Genomic DNA, 20499 nt, shown 5'->3' on the forward strand with positions numbered 1-20499 from the left:
TTTTCTCCGTTTGTGTTAATCATGTGTCTTTGAGAGATCATTCAATAACGTAATTTGGAGAGATAAACGAAATTACATTGATTAACCATTGTTTTAGTGTAACACATTTCCATATTTTCTCTCCATGTATTTGTGTTAAGTATGCGTTCTTGAGAGAAGATCATTGAATAACGTGTCTATCCTTGAATTAGGATTGTATCTGGTACTCGTTTAGTAACAAAACTGTGGAATAATTCTCATAAAAATGTCAAAAACGTCTTAAAGTCTTTCACTAAACATGTTTGGCTTTCGTCGAAGAGATTCGTTAGATGTTAAAAATAAGAAAACTTAACTCTCTTCTTTTTTTCTATTTTATTTAATCTTTTAACATAAAATCGATAAATTGTTCCATCCATTATTTATTTCAGCTGTTTACAAGGAAATCGGTTCAAGGAAATTCCAAGTCATGCCATTAAGAACCTCAGAAATTTGCAACAATTGTGAGTACAAATTAAAGAGACATATGACCTTTTCGTATTTGGAATAAGAATTGTTCTGTTCGGAATTTTATTGGCACACATGATCTTTAGTTGAAGTGAAGGGTAAACCGTCAATTACCCTTCCGATTTCGTCCGTCTGACAGAAAGCTATTTAATGATTTTAGCAAGTGTAAACATCACACATCGTGTTATCAGAAGTGATCAATTTCAAAGACAGCATCATTTTATTTTTGCTCTGTATGGAGCAATAATCGATTCTTATCAAAGGTCATAACATCTGTAACTGTACACTCTGAATTGAAATAATTCAGCGGGGTTTAACGTCCTACTTGTCTGCATCGACCGGGAAAACGAAGACGGACATAAGCCAAGCATCGTTCTGTGAGGAGTGTGAGATGAATTTTGCCTGGATAGAGGCATATATACCACACCAAGCAGTGTGCCGTGAAGGGAATTTTGCCTGGACAGAGGTGATTCCACCTACTCTTTGTCGAAATCCAAAGATTATGTCACGTGCACGCACGCTAGAATACATAGATAGAGTGCAGTTTTCGTTCAGTTCGAACGATTATAGGCTATTTCTTGCCAGTAGGAACGTTCTCGGTCGACAATAGTTTGGGGATATTCTGGTTGGAGAGTCGGTGTTATACTCACTGAACCACCTTTGTTACTAATGTAAATAAATCAAATTTCAGTCTTTCGTTTCTGGTACAGGGGCGCCTACCAAAATATTAGTACATTAGATCAGTTGCTAGTAATTTGAAAATTGCTAATGCCATGGAATACTGAACTTTGAAAGAATACTGGTCGTGCTCTCATTTTATTTTCTTCCATAGAACAAAGCTCTAGTCAATTTCAAATTGACGTGGCAGTATTCATGTTTGTAACTAAAAGTATATCTCTTTATTAGATCTTTGTAACCGACCTTTCTCATGAATCAGAGCCTTGTAGCAGATCTTTCTCATGAATTGGATCCTTGTAGCAGATCATTCTCATGAATTGGATCCTGGGTCCTGTTTCACGAAATTTTAACTAAAGATAAAATCCAAATTTTAGTAGATACTTCAATTTTGATTGGCTAAGTACTGAAATCAATCTAATATTATCCAATCAAATTACTAGTTAAAATTTCGTGAAACAGGCCCCTTGTTGCAGATCTTTCTCATGAATTGGATCCTTGTAGCAAATCTTTCTCGTGATTTCGTGAAACAGGCCCCTTGTTGCAGATCTTTCTCATTAATTGGATCCTTGTAGCAAATCTTTCTTGTGATTCGGATCCTTATAAGAGATCTTTCTCGTAAATCAACATTTCCTTTGTAAGAGATCTTTCTCATGGATCAAGATTTAAGATGAATCCCTTTTTGATAATTTTTCTAATCTTAGTTTATCATATTCGACATTGTCATCTTCAAACAATTATATGTCCAATGAAATACTTAAAATAAACAAAATACTACACTTTAGATAGTTAAATAGAATTTAAATTCAGTTAATTGCCTATGTCATGTTTGTTTTATTCAAAATAATTACTGGTTACATATGTTTTCTTTCAGAATAGCTTATATTCCAGACAACATATTTAAAAATATACCCAGTGACATACCTGAATTAAAGAAATAATTACACCTTACATGATTAAATCAAATTTAGATTGAGTTAATTACCTGTGTCATTCAAAATAATTACGGGTTTAATTTCTTTCTTGCAGACATCTAGACGCTAATGAAATAGATTATGTACCAACCGACAGTTTTAAAAATATGGTTTCTTTGAAAAATGTTTATTTGAATGCTAATAAACTTCAAACCGTTCCTGTAGAAGCTTTAAAGCATATATCATCCTTGGAAGCATTGTAAGTATTTCTAGTGCGGATTCTTGTTACATACAAAGTTCATTATGAAAGTGAGAGTTCATTATGAATACAAAATACATTATAAAAACAAAGTACATTCTGAATACAAAGTACATTATAAAAACAAAGTACATTCTGAATACAAAGTATGTTATGAATACAAAGTACATTATGAATACAAAATACATTATGAAAACAAAGTACATTCTGAATACAAAGTACATTCTGAATACAAAGTACATTCTGAATGCGAGAGTTCATTATGAATACAAAATACGTTATAAAAACAAAGTACATTTTGAATACAAAGTACATTCTGAAAACAAAGTACATTCTGAATACAAACTACATTCTGAATATAAAGTACATTCTGAATATAAAGTACATTATGAATATAAAGTACATTATGAATTAAGAATATAAAGTACATTATGAATTATGAATACAAAATACATTATGAAAAAAAAAATACGCTATGGATAAAAAGTAAACTGTGTTACAAAGTACATTACTGAAAGAAAGTATTTTATTAAAACAAAGTACATTATTAAAATAGTCAGGAAACAGCTGAATGTTTTGTCACCTAACACGTCCACTTAGCTGTTCGAGTTAAAGGATTGCTCATAGAGTCGGGAAATTTATTTTCTCATCAAGCGGTACTTTGCTTTAACCTTTTGGATTCTACCCTGATCCTGCCCCGTGCACCAGAACCGTTAATCTCAAATTCAATTAGATTTAAGAAGTCGAAGCTACTGCATTTGGAAGCATCGAGCAATGTATTATCAGTGTGTGGACACCCCACTCAGGGACGATACAGGTGAATCGCTTGTTGTTAAAACCATGGGAAATGGTGAAGATATATTAAAGTTGAAAATATTCATGGCAGATTTTTAAAAAAAACACATGTATCTGAAATCATAAATCATCATTACTCAGCAAACAAATAACGTTTATGACAGTAATCATCATTATTCTATATTTTTTAAATCACAGTTGTATCATCCTTGGGGGAAATAATAATAGACATTATTGTCGCAAATTTTTCCTCCGTTTATATATATATAAATTTAATTTAATATCTATGGGTTTTATAGTCCCGTGTTTACAAAAAATGAAGTATTATTCCATGCATTATTATCGGAATTTTGTTTCCTTAACTTTTAATATATCAAAGATATTAAATTTCCACATAAATTTTAATATCTATGGATTTTACAGTCCCTTGTTTACAAAAAATGAAACAGTGCTAGACGTAATAATCTAGGTTTTTTGCAAATTGTAGTTGACCAACTATGATCGTTACTAATATCTCCCGGGGTCGAGATTGCCCAGTGAGTTTGCTCCATTCAGACGCTCATTTTTAAACCATTTTTTAAGACGGGGTCGTGTTGCGTTTTTGCACATATCTGCGGACTTTTTGTATCCATTTTCCTAATGGAAAATATAAAATACGATGTATTCCCGTTTTCATTACCCCAGTCGGTGCAGAAAAGTGGGACGTTAAACCCAATTCATTTCCATCCTCCATTTAGTGAGTACTATGGTCGCCTGCCTAATAGTGTAAATGGAAAAATATATTTCCTTTAAAGGAACTGGACCTCTAACTAAATATCATCCATAAATTTCAACATTAAAAACTTGAATTTGTTTCTTTATCTTACCGTGAAAATACGAGCTTCCGATATCTTAATATTTAATAAACAATGAACATTTTAAAATCAGATCCCGACGTCATGTTTTCTATGGTCTCGAGCCAAACTGATCAGCAGTGAATGTACATGTAGGCCACTACAATCACTGAGATGGATGACATCGATGCGGGTTAATTAGCTCTCTATATTAACTTTTTTCTTTCTGCAAATTAAATTCTAGGACATTTTGTTGGGGGGTTTTTTTGTTGTTTTTTTTTTTGGGGGGGGAGTATTAGATAGATAACTAAAGGTATTTGAGGTATATATGGATAAAGAATATTTCCTATTTAGTGTAAACACGGGAATCTAGTTCGGTATGGTGTATAAATATATATATATACGATTAGAAGGTCAGATTCATGAGGTGTAAATGGGTATATAAAATGAGTAAAAGGCACCATTCTGCTCGGACCAGTTTACTTTACTACATCTTATGTAAATAATGTACGCGCCTTCGAGTCAGTGATCTTATAAAGGTCAGTGATCTTATACATAGTTGGGAGAAGGCTTTCGTAATACCTCTGTTAGACAGATTGGTCTTGAGCGTCATCTGTAAGATTTAATGAACAAATTACAAAGACACACACCACAAAAAGTGGAAGCAATTAAAACTGGCTGATCCATATACAACTAAACGATAAACTTGTAGACTGAACTAACCAGGCGCAACCGATTGCCATTCACTTGTTTCGCCGAACATAACCGCTATATTACCCCAGACGTCTGACACGCAGTTTTGAAATAAGATAAATAATTGTCTGCAGCCCCAAGTAATACGAATGGTTTTATTATTTTTTTTTTATTTTTTTTTTAACCAATTACCACGGATAGACATGTTATGGTTCTTGTATTTGAATCGGAATTTACTTCGCCTCTAGGAGAACCATCTATATTTTCCCCATAACGAACGATACTGGGAATTGCATATGTCGTGTCCCGTACATACAAAAACACCAGTTGATGAAACTAATTCAACAATAAAGAATCCTCTACCGTCTGCTGTTACTGTGAGGGGGGGGGGGGGGCGAATGGTTAGCACGTGCGTGCTGCGCTGTATCATACTATCTGTCATTGAGTCAACTGGCGGGGTTTCGATTTCCCGGTTGTATGTGACAAGGAGTAGGGTCACCTGTCCAACCTCGTGGGCCTCGCGGTGATTAGGGGCTGACTACAGATGTTTGCAAAATGTGTCAGGGTTAGGATAAATTTTCCGCAAACAGCGAGACTGATATATAATCAAATTTATCACCATTAGTCTTTTCTTGTATCTTTCTTTCAGAACATTAGCAGCAAATAAGATTAAAGTTATTCCTAACCACAGTTTCCAGAATCTAACTCGCTTGGTTGTTCTGTAAGTACTTTTTATATCACCTCAAGTGCTGGAAACAGTGTCACTTTTTGTTATCAGAATAAGTCTGTGCAAAGAAATATATGGCTGAAAAGGCCCCAGTCGGCTTGAGTCAAATGGCATTCCCAAAGAAATCATACTTGGAGGGGTGTAGAAATGCAGTAATCATTTCATTATATGTCGTTCAGACGACATAAGTCGGGAGTGTAGAAGTGCAATAATTCCTTCCGTGCAGACGACCAAGGATGAATCGTTTTCAGATCTCAAGCGGTTTTAAACGAAAACAATAACCTAGGTGTGCACTGGTTAATTACACATGCTTATAAATTACCAAAGATCTTTATTTCTATTCGCGAAACCTGAGACTATGCTTTGTATGATACGAGTTTATCTGTACTTTCGTCGCGGTACAAGTGCTTCATTTTCCTCAAATCTGACCTGAACAGACGCTCAAGTTAATAAACCACCCTATGGATTATAAGCCATTTTCAGACGACTTATTATAGGTAGAAGGCGCGTTTAAACTGGTTTATTACACCATCCTTAATGATCAACCACCAGCTTAACTTCTCGGCATATTAGAACAATAGCAAAGTCTAATATGTAAATAGGATCATAATATAAAAAGGTTTAATCACTATTCTTTTAACGGAAGGAATGTAGACTAATACCATTATCGCCAGAACAATGGTTTTAGATATTTATATAGAATCTGATGCATGACTTTGTGATTTGTCTGATTTTATTTTTACAGACTTCTTCACGATAATCTTATAGAAGAAATCCAGGATTATGCTTTCAGTGGCCTAAATGTACTACGTATATTGTAAGTAATCATTTAAATTTTACATACATTTAGTTTAGATTAAATTGGTGTTTTAAAATGTTAGGGTTTAATGTAAGCTATGTACATCTTCTATTTACTTGTGCATATTTTTATGTCATTTTTCGGAAATTTTACAAATAAAATGTAGATATTTTATAATAAATTTATAGAAATTTTATAATAAATTAATGGAAATTCTATAATAAATTTATGGAAATTTTATAATAAATTTATGGAAATTTTATAATAAATTTATGGAAATTTAAAAAAACAAAACCCATAAAATATGGAAATTTAAAAAAAGATCATAAATATGGAGATTTGAAAAATAGATATGGAGATTTGAAAAATAGATATGGAAATTTAAAACAGATATGGAAATAAAAGCAAATAACACCGATTAGCACACCTTCCCCCAGGTATATCAGTATTACCCTTTATCCTTCTTTTCTTGTGGGAAAATTAACAGAAATCGAATTGGCTCCCTTGGAAATAATTATGCTCCTTTGTGTAATTTTCTCTCATTTATTTTCAAAGACATTTCTTTACTTCAGGGAAATAAATAAAAACCGATTAACACACCTTCCACCAGCTTTATCAGTATTAACTTCATTAAGAGATTTGTAAGTATTTCTTTTATACGTTAAATTTACTGAGGAATTCAGCTTTGATACAGTAATACCGCCAATACTCTGTAGCTAATATACATGATGTGTCATGTAGTGCTTAGCTAAACTAGATATTGTACCGCTTCAAAGTTTTGTTTAACTCTGGGGGATTGAAAATTCACATAATATGGAATACATCAATATACTTTTTAATTCTTTGACGAGAGATTAGATTAAATAATGAATTATTTCAGTAAATGGCTTTTTTTATTGTCAGAAGGCCCTGTGATTAAGGCGGTGCCACACTTAAGAGGAATTATAGCCTTCGATCCTTGTTAGTCAAGAAAATTTACCGGGATTTTCCAGCGTGGTTTCCACTTGTCAGATGTGCAGGACGGAGTGTGTGTGTGGGTGTGTGTGTGTGTGTGTGTGTGTGGTGGGTGGGGGGTCAAGCAAAGACATTGTCTAGTCGTTCGGGTGGGATAAAAAACCAAAGTCCCATGTACACGTTGGTTTTGCACGTAAACGAACCCTTGGCAATAGGAATTTACTGAAGAGTAGACTGAAACGCCGCTGTTCCGCCAAATATTCCCCAATAGTACACTACATGGCGTATGTCTGCTTTAGTTAACCCAGACAATAAAAGTGTGGAAAGAACATTAGAAATGAAATGAAATGGGGTTTAACGTCCTACTGTTCTGCCGAACCAGTGGCGGCGCCAAGAGGGGGGGGGGCAAGGCCCTCTGTTTGCCCCTCCCCCCACTCAATAATTTTAGAAAATAAAAAAAGGTATTTGTGGTAATCGGTGCCAGAATACTGTCAGACAGCATTTCCAAAAGTCTATTTTTCCAAAGTCTATTTTTCCAAATAGCCCCCCCCCCCCACCTAGGACTCGCTACTTTGGCGCTCCCAAGGGGACTTCGTTGATTAGGCGACGGACAGTATCTGGTCAGATCTATTTATCTCGACGATCGGTGCCAGACTGAATACACAGACAGCATTTCTAGCAGTTTATTTTTCACTATTTTCTGGGAGAGGTCACCCATACCCTCCGTAAGTTACTCCCTACTTTGGCGCTCGTAAGTGGGCTTCGTGGAGGTTCGCAAATCCGTTCGTTTGACACTTTATCTCAACGATCAGTGTCTGAAATACTACCAGGCTGCATTTCCGGCAGCCTGTTTTTCAAAAATTTGCCCCAGGTCTGCCCCTCCAACCACCGGCGGCTGGCGCGCGCCACTGCCCCGAACTGGGCTAATGAAGATGGGCATACGCCATACAGTGTGCTATGAAGGAAATTTTGCCAGGACAGTGGTGTAACGGTCTACTCTGTGTCAAGGGTTATTTTACGCACACAGGACCCCGTCTTTCGTCTTATCCGAACAACCAGACACTGTCCTTGTTAGTCCATCCGGGAAACTACTCAAGCATCAGAATTTAATTAATATGTTGAATTTTTTATTACAGAAATATAGAAGATAATAAAATAGAATATTTACCAGTTCATAGTTTTATAAATAACCATATGTTAACATTCCTAGCTTTAAAAGGCAACCCTATTACAGCCATAAATACAGATGCTTTTAAAGGTTTACCTATGTTAGAGAAACTGTAAGTATACAATTCATGGTTAATTAAAGTTACAATTTCATATTTTTAAGTTATATTTTTGAAATGTATTAAAATAAAGCCCTAAAATAGATGGTATCTATAAACAGTCCTACCTTGTTAAAGAATAATCCTATTAATCCTATAATTAACTATTGCCATTCGAGAAATTGGCAAAAATATCATTTTCAACAACAAATTCAAACGTTTGAAGATAGCTATTTCATGGTAGAGAATAGGAAAACAAGGGAGGTAATTGTGTTATTATTTCCGGTGTGAAGATTTTTAAGTGTGAGAAAGATAACCTATGATCGTATAATAGTGAGTTGACAACCTATTGAGCAAAAGACATAGAAATAATTATGTTTTGACTTTCTTAGAAAATATGAAACATGTATTATGTAGGATAAAGAGTTGATCTTTCTTGCTATAATAATAATAAAAAGATCTGAAATAGACAGAAGTAACTCTTGCATAATGCATATTTAGAGTAGCAGTATAGTTATTAATTTATTCAAACCATCCACATCCAGTCATCTGCAAATTATTGAATCTAACAAAGCTCCATATTTCTCAAATACAACGGTTGCGAAGACTCTAATTCTGACATTGATTGTCTTCCAAAATAACGTTTGTTTACAGTAAGTGACTTTATAGAGAGAACAGCAATTATTGGCAATATCAGGCCCGTAGCTAGCGGGGGGGGGGGGGGGGCGAGGGGGTATATGCCCCAAATGGGTGCAACACGAAGCCAACGATCAACGTGCCCATATCAGTACGGGCGCACCATAAAGCTGGGTGACATTGGTTGGGCTGCCCCATGGAAACAACTGAATGTAAATCAGTTTATATACATTCATAAAGTCAAAATACGCGTCTTATTACGAAATTCCAGTTATCGGAAAGTATTTGTCTATCGCTCTTTGAATGTACGAGTATTAGCGATTTCACTAAAGTCGTGGTCATCGAGCGATTTTTCTTATTGTATATATGTTTGCTCGATTCTCCTTTATTGTATGGTGTCATAATGTTCCGGTTCAATGAATTTCGAGAAATTTTATTGAAGAAATGTTTTTGAAGAAATGTTTTTGGAGAAATGTTTTGCAAGATTTGTATTCGGAGATTTGTATTTAGAAATTTGTTGTTCCAGATTTGTTTTTCGTTGTATTTCTCTGATGAAATGTAAATGTAGGCTAATTTTTTATTTTCTAAAATAAATTTTATTTTTATATTGAAATACAATTAAAATACATTTTACAAATCTGCTATGACACATGTCTGATTTGTAAAACAAATATTCATTTTAAGACACAAATATTGATTTTAATTTAAGACACAAATGTTAATTTTAAGACACAAATGTTAATTTTAAGACACAAATGTTAATTTTTTTTAAGACACAAATGTTAATTTTAAGACACAAATGTTAATTTTAGTATACAAATGTTGAAATACAACAAATGAAGAAATAAGAATTAAGGACCATGAATTAAGAAATAAGGATTAAGAACACTAAATAAAGAGTTGTTTGGTCTTCCATAAAAAAACAAGCAAGAAATTTGACTTTACAAGAGAGAACTTTTTTTATTCGTTGGGATATTTAGTTGCACAATGGATTTTATTTAACTTAAGGTGATTTCAAACACATAGGCAAGTTTTTAATAACAATTAGTAAGTAGTTTGTTCACAATCGAAGAAATCCGTTTAAAATTTACGACGGTTTCTTTACTGATCAGAATTTTTTATGGGCTATTCATTCTTAATCAAATTAAGAATACCACGCAAATGTAAACAAGGTTAGAAATTTTAAAAGATTTTTTTCTTGGAAGAAAGGGTATCTCAAAAGGCTTAAAACACTAGCTGATGAAAAAATAAATTGTTTAAAAAGTAGAAGAATCGATAAATAAAATCCTATGTTTACGAGTATTTACAAGTTGTGGCTTATAACCTGATGAAAAAATAACTGTTTGAAAAAATAAAATGAAATGGGGTTTAACGTCCTACGATTCTGCTCCGAACTGGGCTAATGAAGGCGGACATACGCCATACAGTGTGCTACGAGGGAAATTTTTGCCCGGACAGCGGCACTACGGTCTACTCTTATATCGAATTCCAACTGTCAAGGGATCTTTTACTTGCACGCCAATGTGTACATGGGACCTCGGTTTTTCGTCCCATCCGAACGACTAGAAAGCTGTCCTTGTCAGGCCTCCGTCCAGCATCACTGACAAGGGGAGCCACGCCGGAAAATATGGATGAACTTTCTAGGCCAATGCAGGGATCGAACACTAGACGTCCAGGCTAGCGAGCCAGCGTCTTACCCACTTAGCCACCGTGACCCCCAATTGTTTGAAAAGTAAAAGAATCGATGAATAAAGGTCTCGCTTCTTGTCTTAAGAGACTGGTTGTCTTTAAAAGAAAACAAATGAGCTACACGCAGCTAACAATTACTTTAAACCAAACACGGTCTGAAAATACGGAGCGAAAAGACCCACAGGGATAAGTTTTCGACACCCAACACCCAATGTTGTGGTTTAATGGATGGATATCAATTTAGTGAAAGATTCTTTTGCTCGATTTGTAGACGGGTTGAATTTTTTCACTTAAATGGTTATTGGAGGCCTCAGGGATTCCATGTGTAATGCGCCTTGCTGAATAATATATGTTTCGTCATTGATACATGGTATATGAACTCATGTTCGGTCTTCTTCATGAATCACACAGCTTGGTGCCTTAGTCAAATACATAAATATCAATAATTAAACAGAACAAAATGGTCTAACTTTAGCTAAAACAACCGAAGGCGTTGGTTTCATCTTTGTGAATGCAATCAATCAAAACAATATTGTCCCCAAAAATCGAAAATTAAAACCTACATGCGTCGGAGTAAGCATATTAACAGTCGCATTACTAGACTAGAGGGAGACGATGGCTCGATGAGCTAGGTCAGTAACCCGGATGTCCGAGCAACGTCCTTGAGATTTTACCTACCTGGTTTACCCTGTACGAACGTCCGACATCCAGCCGTATTCGCGTTGACAGGTGAAATTCGATGAAGTCGCATTCTGCACACAGAGAACTATCTATGTTGAGAATAGATCTCTGCTCTGTATGGCCACCATATCTAAAACAATTGTAATGTGGTTCTACTCCGTTTGACATGACTGTCATACAAAGACTAAATAAACCTTTTCTATATTATCAAATGGAAACGAAAGAAATAGTTTTCAAAATTCGCTTAGTATACTGAGTGGTTTCGACTAAAATCGACGATTTAGGAATGAAAATGTCGGCCAACTCACTTAGTGCCTGTTCTTAAGGGGGACTAGTTGTAGACAGACAGCGTAAGTTTAGTGTGGGTGAAGTCTAAGCGTTTGGGCAAAATATCAGCATATCAGCACACAGTGTTGCATTATCTATTTTTGAAATATTATAGCGAGAACTGCCAGCTCTTTATCTTAATCTTACACAATGCCCCTTTGAGTTGAGATATGCATTCGAAAATTACGTCTACCCAGTCTTGAGATTGTGTAGAATTGTTTGTATGTATTTTAAACACAGGGAAAGTCAAGACTTGGAGCTTATAGCCTCAATATATAGCCATTTAGTTGGGATAAAGAATAAAGGAAACTGTATAGCTAGATCAGTGCGATAACTGGAAATTTAAATCGCTCGTAAAAAGCCGAGACGTAGTAAAACAGAATATCAGGTTCCATTTAAACCAACAAAGTGTCTTTCCCGAGACAAAATGACACTTTATGAAAGCATAATTACTTTCCAAACGCCAACATGTCGGTATAAGATTTCTATAACATAACCAGATACTGTAAAATTAAGAGACAGGGGGGGAATGGGGGGGGGGGTTAACATATTTCGAGATTAACATAAAGGGTTCTTTTTATTTCAATAGTGGTCTTCAGCATTGGGAGGAAACCGGAGGACCCGTAGAAAATCCACGATGTTGGACTGGGGACCATGCTTCTTGTCACGTACGATGGGGGAATTGTAGTTTCTGTTCAAGAATAAAAACGATAGCATATTCTAACGAGTGCTCGGGTACTCGCGGGGCCTGGCGAGAACCCAGCTCATTCAAACCATGTCTTGATGCCTGGGTGGTGTCTAAAGGATGTCTTGTTGAGGTCTATCTGCATGAAGTGACAATTTTAAACAAAAATATTATCTGATCAACCCCGCCGAACCCCCCACCCCCACCCCACATCTTATAGGTTTCTCCTCACGCTCTCAATATTCAAAAATCACTGCATTCTTGGCCCAATATACTTTTTTTTTTTTTTTCACTGTAAGCGGAAAGTTGCAGATGGCTGCTAATGGATTAATTACTTTACTGAACTCTTTTAATATTTAGAAATCCGTCCATTCTTTTGTTACTACGGATTTGCGGAAAGTTGCTGATGGCTTACTAATGGAATAATATACATTACTGAACTTCAAGAGTCCATTAAACTCTCTTTATTTAGAAATCCGTCCAATTTTTATTTTTTTTTTACTGTGGTTTGGCTGAAAGTTGCTGATGGCTTACTAGGGGCACATCAGTTTAAACGCATGTCCTTTGGGAAGACATATTATAAACACCACTTTTTTAAAAACAAAATGTACGTATATAGTTTCTCTTCACAAAAGCTTTGAGTTCCAAATATTTAAATTTTGAATTTTAACAAAACAGCGCAGACAAAATTGACAGGGTTATTTTTTTTATTTTTTAACAAGAGTTTCAAGAACTAAAACTAGTGCAGGAGGATCGCACTACACACAAAACAAAAAACTACAAGATAAACCCGCGGACAAGACGAAATATAGACATTGCAAAAAAATAAACAAATATTAAATCAAGAGAGAGAGAGAGAAATGGGGTTTAACGTCCACTCGACACAAACTAGGTCATTTCGGGACTAGCATATGGTTCAAATTTATTTCCATAATTCACTTGCTCGTAGGGGTCTTTAACAGTGGGGAAACCGGAGGACCTGGAGAAAACCCACGAGGTTGGACAGGCGACCCTACTCCTTGTCACGTACAACCGGGGAATCGAAAACACGCCAGTTGACTCAATGACAAAATCAAGAGAATGGATCCTGAGGCCAGTCGTAAGCACTTCACTGTGTCCGAGGCCTGTAATGGTATAGGCTTCACTCAAAATGAAAAAAAAATGATAATGATTTATATAAAAAAAAAGTAACAGGGGTTACCACGACTTTCACTTTTGGCACACTTTGTTAAATTGAAAAGATGATCTTTGAATGACATTCAAGTTCATATGGCTTCTCAGTATTGTCGACTAGGTTTTCTACTGGACAGAAATATATCACTTTAATACGACAGAAAAAATAAGTTCATGTCAAAGGGGATTAAATGCTAAATTTCTATGTCACTATCTAGGTTTTCTCCCGGAAAGAAGTATTCCAGTTATCACAAAAGCAAAAATTGTAATTTCCCGTCCAAATGACTGACGTTGTGAATTTTCTACAAGAGATAATGAATGTGACCTTCTCAAAACTTGTACTTTTAACGGAATGTCGAAGTCCCAGGCTGGCTATATATATATAAATGCCGTAAATATTCCATCTACTATGTAACAGTGCAATTTAGTTTCTAATAAACCATGTCTATATCTCGAGTAATGGATGAGAGCCAAAGCCACTGTGGCTCACTGAGTAAGACGTTGACTCTTGTCAGTGGAACGGGACAGAGGGCCTGGCAAGGGATAGCTCATAGTCGTTCGGGTGGGACGAAAATCCGCGGTCCCATGTACACATTGGTGTGCATTTAAAAGATCCCTTGACAGATAAAATTCGATATAAGAGTAGACCGTATCGCCGCTGTCCGGGTACAATTTCCCTCATAGCCTAATCGGAGCAGAACAGTAGGACGTTAAACCTCATTTCATTTAATTTCCATTAATCGATCTAAAAAAAAAGAATCAAATTGTGTGCACCAAAATACAAACGTCTCTCTAGTTCTGTTAATATCACGTCGAAACTACACAGGACACGATTCTATGGAAAACTATACAGTTTATCATTGAGCGACATTCCTGCTAGGATTCTCTATAGAACATCATGGGCCATTATATACATGTAAACACTAGTACAGTGACATTAATTTAGGTAACCTCCAAGGTGATTAATGATATATATGTCAGATTTGTCGTTATTAACTGAATTATATATAGTAATTGTATTCCATAGAATTGTATCCTATGTGTCTGAGTTCAATTAGTAAATATACATTATAGCCTTAGGTCGGGTGTTCTATGATTATTGGTAATAAATGTATTCAATACACTTCGACATTCACTCAAGATGCATCTGGAAAAGCTCACACATCAGCAGGAATATAATTAAAGGCGAAATTACGTCAGAATAGAAATAAAATATGGAGTCAAAGATTACACATAATCGGAAGTATAATTATAGGGGAAATCATGTCAGAATAACACTATATGATATGGAGTCAAAGATTATGTTAGTTCGGGAATATTCAAATCGGGTGAATTTCTGCTCACTAATAATTCCTTCGAAGACCAAAAGTTGTTTAATGAGATTGTAAGAGGATTTCTGACAATTCAAAAAAGTAATTGAATGTCATTAGATAAGAGAACACGAGAAAAATAGAAATAGTCCGTACATTCCCTTGTTTTAATTCATTCTATACTTAATGAAAACATGGTAATGCACGGACGTTTTCTATTTTTCTTTCGTGTTCTCCTATCTAGTGACAGTCAATTGTTCTGATAGTCTCACACAACAACTTTTGGTCTTCGAAGGAATTATTAGTGAGCAGAAATTCAATGATGTATCTGTTATCACTCGTCACTTCAGTCAGTTATATAGAGGGATAACTCGTGTTTTCCTTTTGCGTTCGTCACTTCCGATTGTTGAAACCTTCATTACGCATCTATCGTAGCAATGATCTCTGTGATAAAATTATATTTGGAACGTGTTTAACCAGTTCTGTCACATATGTGAAATGACTGACACCAATATTGTCCTTTAAGTTATGACGTCAAATAACCTAATTATTATCTTTTTATTATAGAACAATATCGGAAGTTCGAGATATGAAAGAGTTTCCAGATTTATCAGCTTCTGTCAACTTAGAAGTTTTGAGATTTGATAGAGCTAGTATTACCAAGGTGCCATCTTATATTTGTGTTAATCTTAGCAGATTGCGTAGTTTGTAAGTTCTTGTTTAAAATATACAGTAAATATTATGCTTGTTTTAAGCTCACATTGAAATGTAGTCGCATATTGCCATCGCCCCTGTCCGTCCGTTGTCCACAATATCTTGTGAACACACTACAATCTACATTAAAATCCGGTCTTTTTAAAAGGAGTTTACAATATGAGACAAAGAATCCTATTTTATTTGACTATTATAATAGTAATATCACGCTTAAATGCTCGAATATCAGTCTTAAACGCAGTCTGATGTTTTTTCATACTCTAAAACTCCTCGCGTCTTAAAAACCCAATGTGCCAGAACAAAAGGCAAATATGGACTTTTAAAAGGTACACAACTATAAGTAGTCATCTAGACGATTGGACGATAACTCATTTATATATCCAGAATCGACCTACCTTTTTTTTTCGTATTATGTTAACTTCATACCCTTACTTTGTAATTAACACATCTCAATTCTATCGAACGCTTATAATGTTCCTGACTATTACATAGGCCATTTAGTGTACTTAGCTTTTTACTACATTTCACCGATATGGTTACTTGTATACGTATTTTTCAATGTGCTAACAATTATATTTCATGTGGCATATAGCAGATCATGACCCGTACTAGTATTATACAACGTTTTGGTATATTCTTCCTTATTGTACGTTTGTTTGTGATTTCTGTGTATTGTGTCTTGTCCGCAAAATTGTCTTGTGTGATTGTGTGTGGTGCATTCCTCCGGTTCTTTGTCTTATTTTTGTTAAATGTACATATTAACCTTATATCACACAGTGCCTTTATGAAATATGGTGTGTGTAACGATACAGAAAGTATGTTTCTTTTTAAATAAAAGGTTATAAACGTAATTATCATTTCAGTGACGTACATTCCAACAGAATAGCTGAAATACCGAACTTGTCTGCATGTAAAGAAGCCTTGAATATGTAAGTTGTAATTGAATTATTGGTCATTCTGTCTTTAATTAAGAATGAATGAATGAAATGTTGTTTAATGGCACGTCAGCTCCAACCGGGCTATATTGCGCCAAACATATGGTGAAGGTTCTCGAGACAAACTAGAAATATATAATCACATATTATCTATATATACATAAATAAAAACAAATATCACAGTAAATATCAAATAAAAATAAATATTAACTTTATGTATATATATTTAAAACACGAAAGCTAAAATCAGATATATGCAATTAAAATTTTCGATAAAAATTTGTCTCTTTTAACAAATCTTGCGCTTTACAATATAGACCCGGTTGGGCTCTTTAATTAGGTGTTTTTATTTAGTCTAAAACCCAGCGTGGTTTCTCCTTGTCAGTAGTGCAGGACGGAGGTCGAGTGGATGAGTTTGCTGTAGATCATAAGGTCTGTCAAAGAGTCAACTGGTGTGACTTTAAGATCCCAAATTTGTACTTGACAAAGTGTAGGGTCGCCTGCCCAACCAGATCCTCCAGTTGTCTTCACAAGGCGCAAGCGAATTATAGAAATACAATTTACCATATGTCAGTCCCAAAGTAACCTAGTTTGTGTCGAGTGGGTGGTGTTGAAGTCGTCGTGCATAATAAAGAACCCTTTACAGTTTGAATTGGATGAAGAGTTGGCCATATCATTACCGATATCATTACACGCCCTTTCCGTTGCTTGTATCATAAGGTCTGTCATTGGGTCAATTGGCGTGGTTTCGATTCCCCGTTTGTACGTAACAGGGAGTACGGCCCAAGCTCGTGGGTTTTCTCCGGGTCCTACGGTTTCCTCCCACTGCTAAAGAACCCTACGCGCAAGCGAATTATTGGAATCAAGTTGAAGCATATTATAGTCCCTAAAAAACCTAGTTTGTGTTGAGTGGACGTTAAACCCATTGCTCTCTCTTTCTCTCTCTCTCTCTCTCTCCCTCTCTTGTCCCAAAATGGTCGAAAGCTTTCTCATATTATTTCAACTCCTGAACCACTCAGTAGATTCAGAACAAATTTAGATATGTTCTCCTAATATAGATCTGTCTTCATTAGCCGAACCGGAGAGCTGAACAGTAGTACGTTAAACCCCCATCTCATTTCATTTTCTATTCTAGATTGTTGATAGTAAGTTATAATTTTAAAATAGACCATCGATTAAGGGACCATCGCAAAATTTTGCATCCTAACGAATACCCCGCGGATCTGGATGTGTGGGTTAAATTACACCATGGATAGAAAATGATAAATAAAATGTTGAATCATCAACGGAATTATTTCCACATTTTCTTACTCCATCGGCGGTGATGAGCACTGAGCAGGTGGATGAGTGGGTCGAGGTCTATTCGCTTGTTATTCTTTTGGACTCAGAGAGAGAAAAATGGATGTAACGTCCATTCAACACAAACTACTGTATGTCATTTCGGGACTAACATATGGTTCAATTTTATTTCAATAATTAGCTTTGCGCGTAGGGATCTTTAGGAGTGAAAGGAAACTGGGGGACCCAGAGAAAACACACGAGGCTGGACAGGTGACTCTACTCCTTGTCATGTATAAGCGGGGATAGAAACTACGCCATTTGTCTCAATGACACAAAGCTCTATACAGGCTTTATGATGCAACGCGCAGGCGTTAACCATACGGCCACCCAACCCCCCAGTTTGAACTCATGTGTTGAAAATTGTGACTGTCCGTATCCTCAGTTATGCTCATTTGAGCTGTTGTTAGGTTAACATTTCACAGCTAGATAACGAGTGAGGTGTTTATAACTCCTGTCTTGTTGAAATAAATCGATATTCTATACAGACAGAAACCATGAGGAGTAATAAAAACACAACAGTAATCTTTGTGACTGTCCATTAATTGTTTGGTATTAAGATAAGACCATCAACACTTATTTTTTTTTCAGTTTGCTTAAAGGGCCAATCTCGATTTTATTTTGGAGAATAAAGCGGGCAATTAACTCAATATATGGGATACGTTTTCGAACAACTTAAACCCGTCAGTCTTCATCTAGAAATGGAGATCGGTGTCCCAAGCTGTATTACACGGTGTCTAGATAAATCCAGACTTTTATTTTATAAAAATAAGGTGTAGGTGAAATCTACCTTTCGTTATCAAGCACAGCGCATGGATAATGTACTGTATAGACCTCTAAAGGCACAGCAATAGATTATCAGGTCAACCAACGAAAAAATTGATTCGAAATCTTAAAAGGGTTAGGTGTCCAGATAAGCGGTTTTGACGTTCACGTTGCAACGATTCAATATTTTGAGCTGAAAATTTGAGACATGGTAAATACACTATTCCTCTATATTTTGGCGTTTAAATTTCATACATAAGCGGACATTTATTTCTGAGACTCTGTTAAAATCGCCCCGGGTGGTCCCTTTAAATGATTTAGCGTTTGTTCTTTTATACGAATAAATCGTTAGTTTTTGAGATCAATCCATTACGAATTTGAAATTGACAATAGCGATATTTTTTCTTGATTAACTTTTTTATGCCATATGTCAGAAAGGTTTCTTGGTTACTTTCTTAATGTTTGAAATGTTGATGACTGAACATTAACGAGCCGTAAGGCATTATCTTTCTTTTTTTTTAATAAACCACAATATTGTTATTAAAGTGAAAGAGATTTAGGAACAGGCATGACCTATGTGATCTCAACCCTATTATATAATTTATTTTATGGTTGAGATGAATGTTTTGTTCATATTTTGTCATTTTAACAAATAGTTTCAGCTCATTTCACGTTGTTTTCGTAAAGACACAAAAGGCCAGAATAATTATGGAATGTTTCATTTCTTTACGTGTCAACTTTTATGAAATCATTTTGAAATCATTGGGTTATGAAATCATTTAATTTAAAATATAATGGGTTTGTTTTAAGATGTTTGAGGTGTTGGCCCTTTAAATAAAGCCAATGATTAGTTGTGCTGCTACAAAGAGATCGGACATTAAGTAGACAGGGATAATGGACTGTCTATTTTGTTAATGGTTCGGATTAAGGTCTCTTCATATTTTCTTATTATATGTTTTTTTGTCGCTTTCAGTAATCTGGGAAACAATGAGATTACATCTTTAGAAGGGAAACCTTTCAAGGGTCTAAGTGAGTTAAGAGATCTGACATTGGGCCATAATTATATCAAATATATTCCTGAAGATGCCTTTGAAGGTTTAGTCAAGTTACAGTATCTGTAAGTAATAATAATAATACTAATAAAAATTATATACGTTGTACAGCAAAATCTATATTAATAGTAAGTGCAGGAGGACGGCACTACACACAAAACAAAAATCTACAAGATAAACTTGCGGACAAGAAAGGAAATAGACATTGCACCAAATAAACAAATATCAAATCAAGTGAATGGATCTGGGGGCCAGCCGTAAGCGTCCACTGCGCTGTACACTCCCGGACCTGTTATGGTACAGGCTTCACTAAAAATGAAAAAAAAATGATTCACAAAAAAGACGTAACAGAAATAATGCGACCAATCTTGACAGTGGTCGGCTCTCCTGTGTTTACGTTTACGTTTACCTAACTTTTGAGCCGAAATCGCCAACCTTAAACTTTTTTTCTTGTTTCCCAGACGGGGGGGGGGGGGGCGTATTAGCTCAGTGAGAAAGACGCTGGCTCGCTAGCCTGGAAAACTCGGGTTCACTCCCATTTGTTGGCCGAGAAAGTCTGTCGGAGTTTTCTGGCTTGGTTTCTCTTGTCATTGGCACAGGACATAGGACCGGGGTACAGTGTACACATTGGACTAAAAGCACAATTGACAGTTTAAATTCGAAATAATAGTAGGCCGTAGCACCGCTGTCCGGGCAATATTTTCCCCTCATATCACATTCAATGGCGTATGTCCGTCGTCATCAGCAGAGTCGGTGCAGAAAAGTAGGACGTTAAACCACATTTCATATCCATAGAG

At 35.6% G+C, this 20499-nt stretch overlaps 1 protein-coding gene and 1 long non-coding RNA gene across 2 annotated transcripts in view; both read left to right on the forward strand.

Annotated features, from left to right (window-relative positions):
- Positions 1-2326, forward strand: part of LOC126823687 (uncharacterized) — a 69786-nt gene extending 67460 nt beyond the window's left edge. Inside the window, exons 4-5 of the long non-coding RNA XR_007681255.2 lie at positions 408-479; positions 2188-2326. This is a non-coding gene — a long non-coding RNA (uncharacterized LOC126823687). The remainder of the gene's footprint in view (positions 1-407; positions 480-2187) is intronic.
- A 5949-nt stretch (positions 2327-8275) lies between these two features.
- On the forward strand, positions 8276-19771 carry LOC126824280 (leucine-rich repeat-containing G-protein coupled receptor 5-like; the record flags this gene model as incomplete). The annotated part of the gene is made up of 4 exons (XM_050553479.1): positions 8276-8412; positions 15466-15606; positions 16476-16541; positions 19624-19771. Coding segments are annotated over 4 exons (492 nt in total), but the record flags the coding sequence as incomplete, so codon positions are not given.
- Between the last annotated feature and the right edge of the window lie 728 nt (positions 19772-20499).

Source organism: Patella vulgata, chromosome 6 (genome assembly GCF_932274485.2).
Source record: "Patella vulgata chromosome 6, xgPatVulg1.2, whole genome shotgun sequence".
Lineage (NCBI taxonomy): Eukaryota > Metazoa > Mollusca > Gastropoda > Patellidae > Patella > Patella vulgata.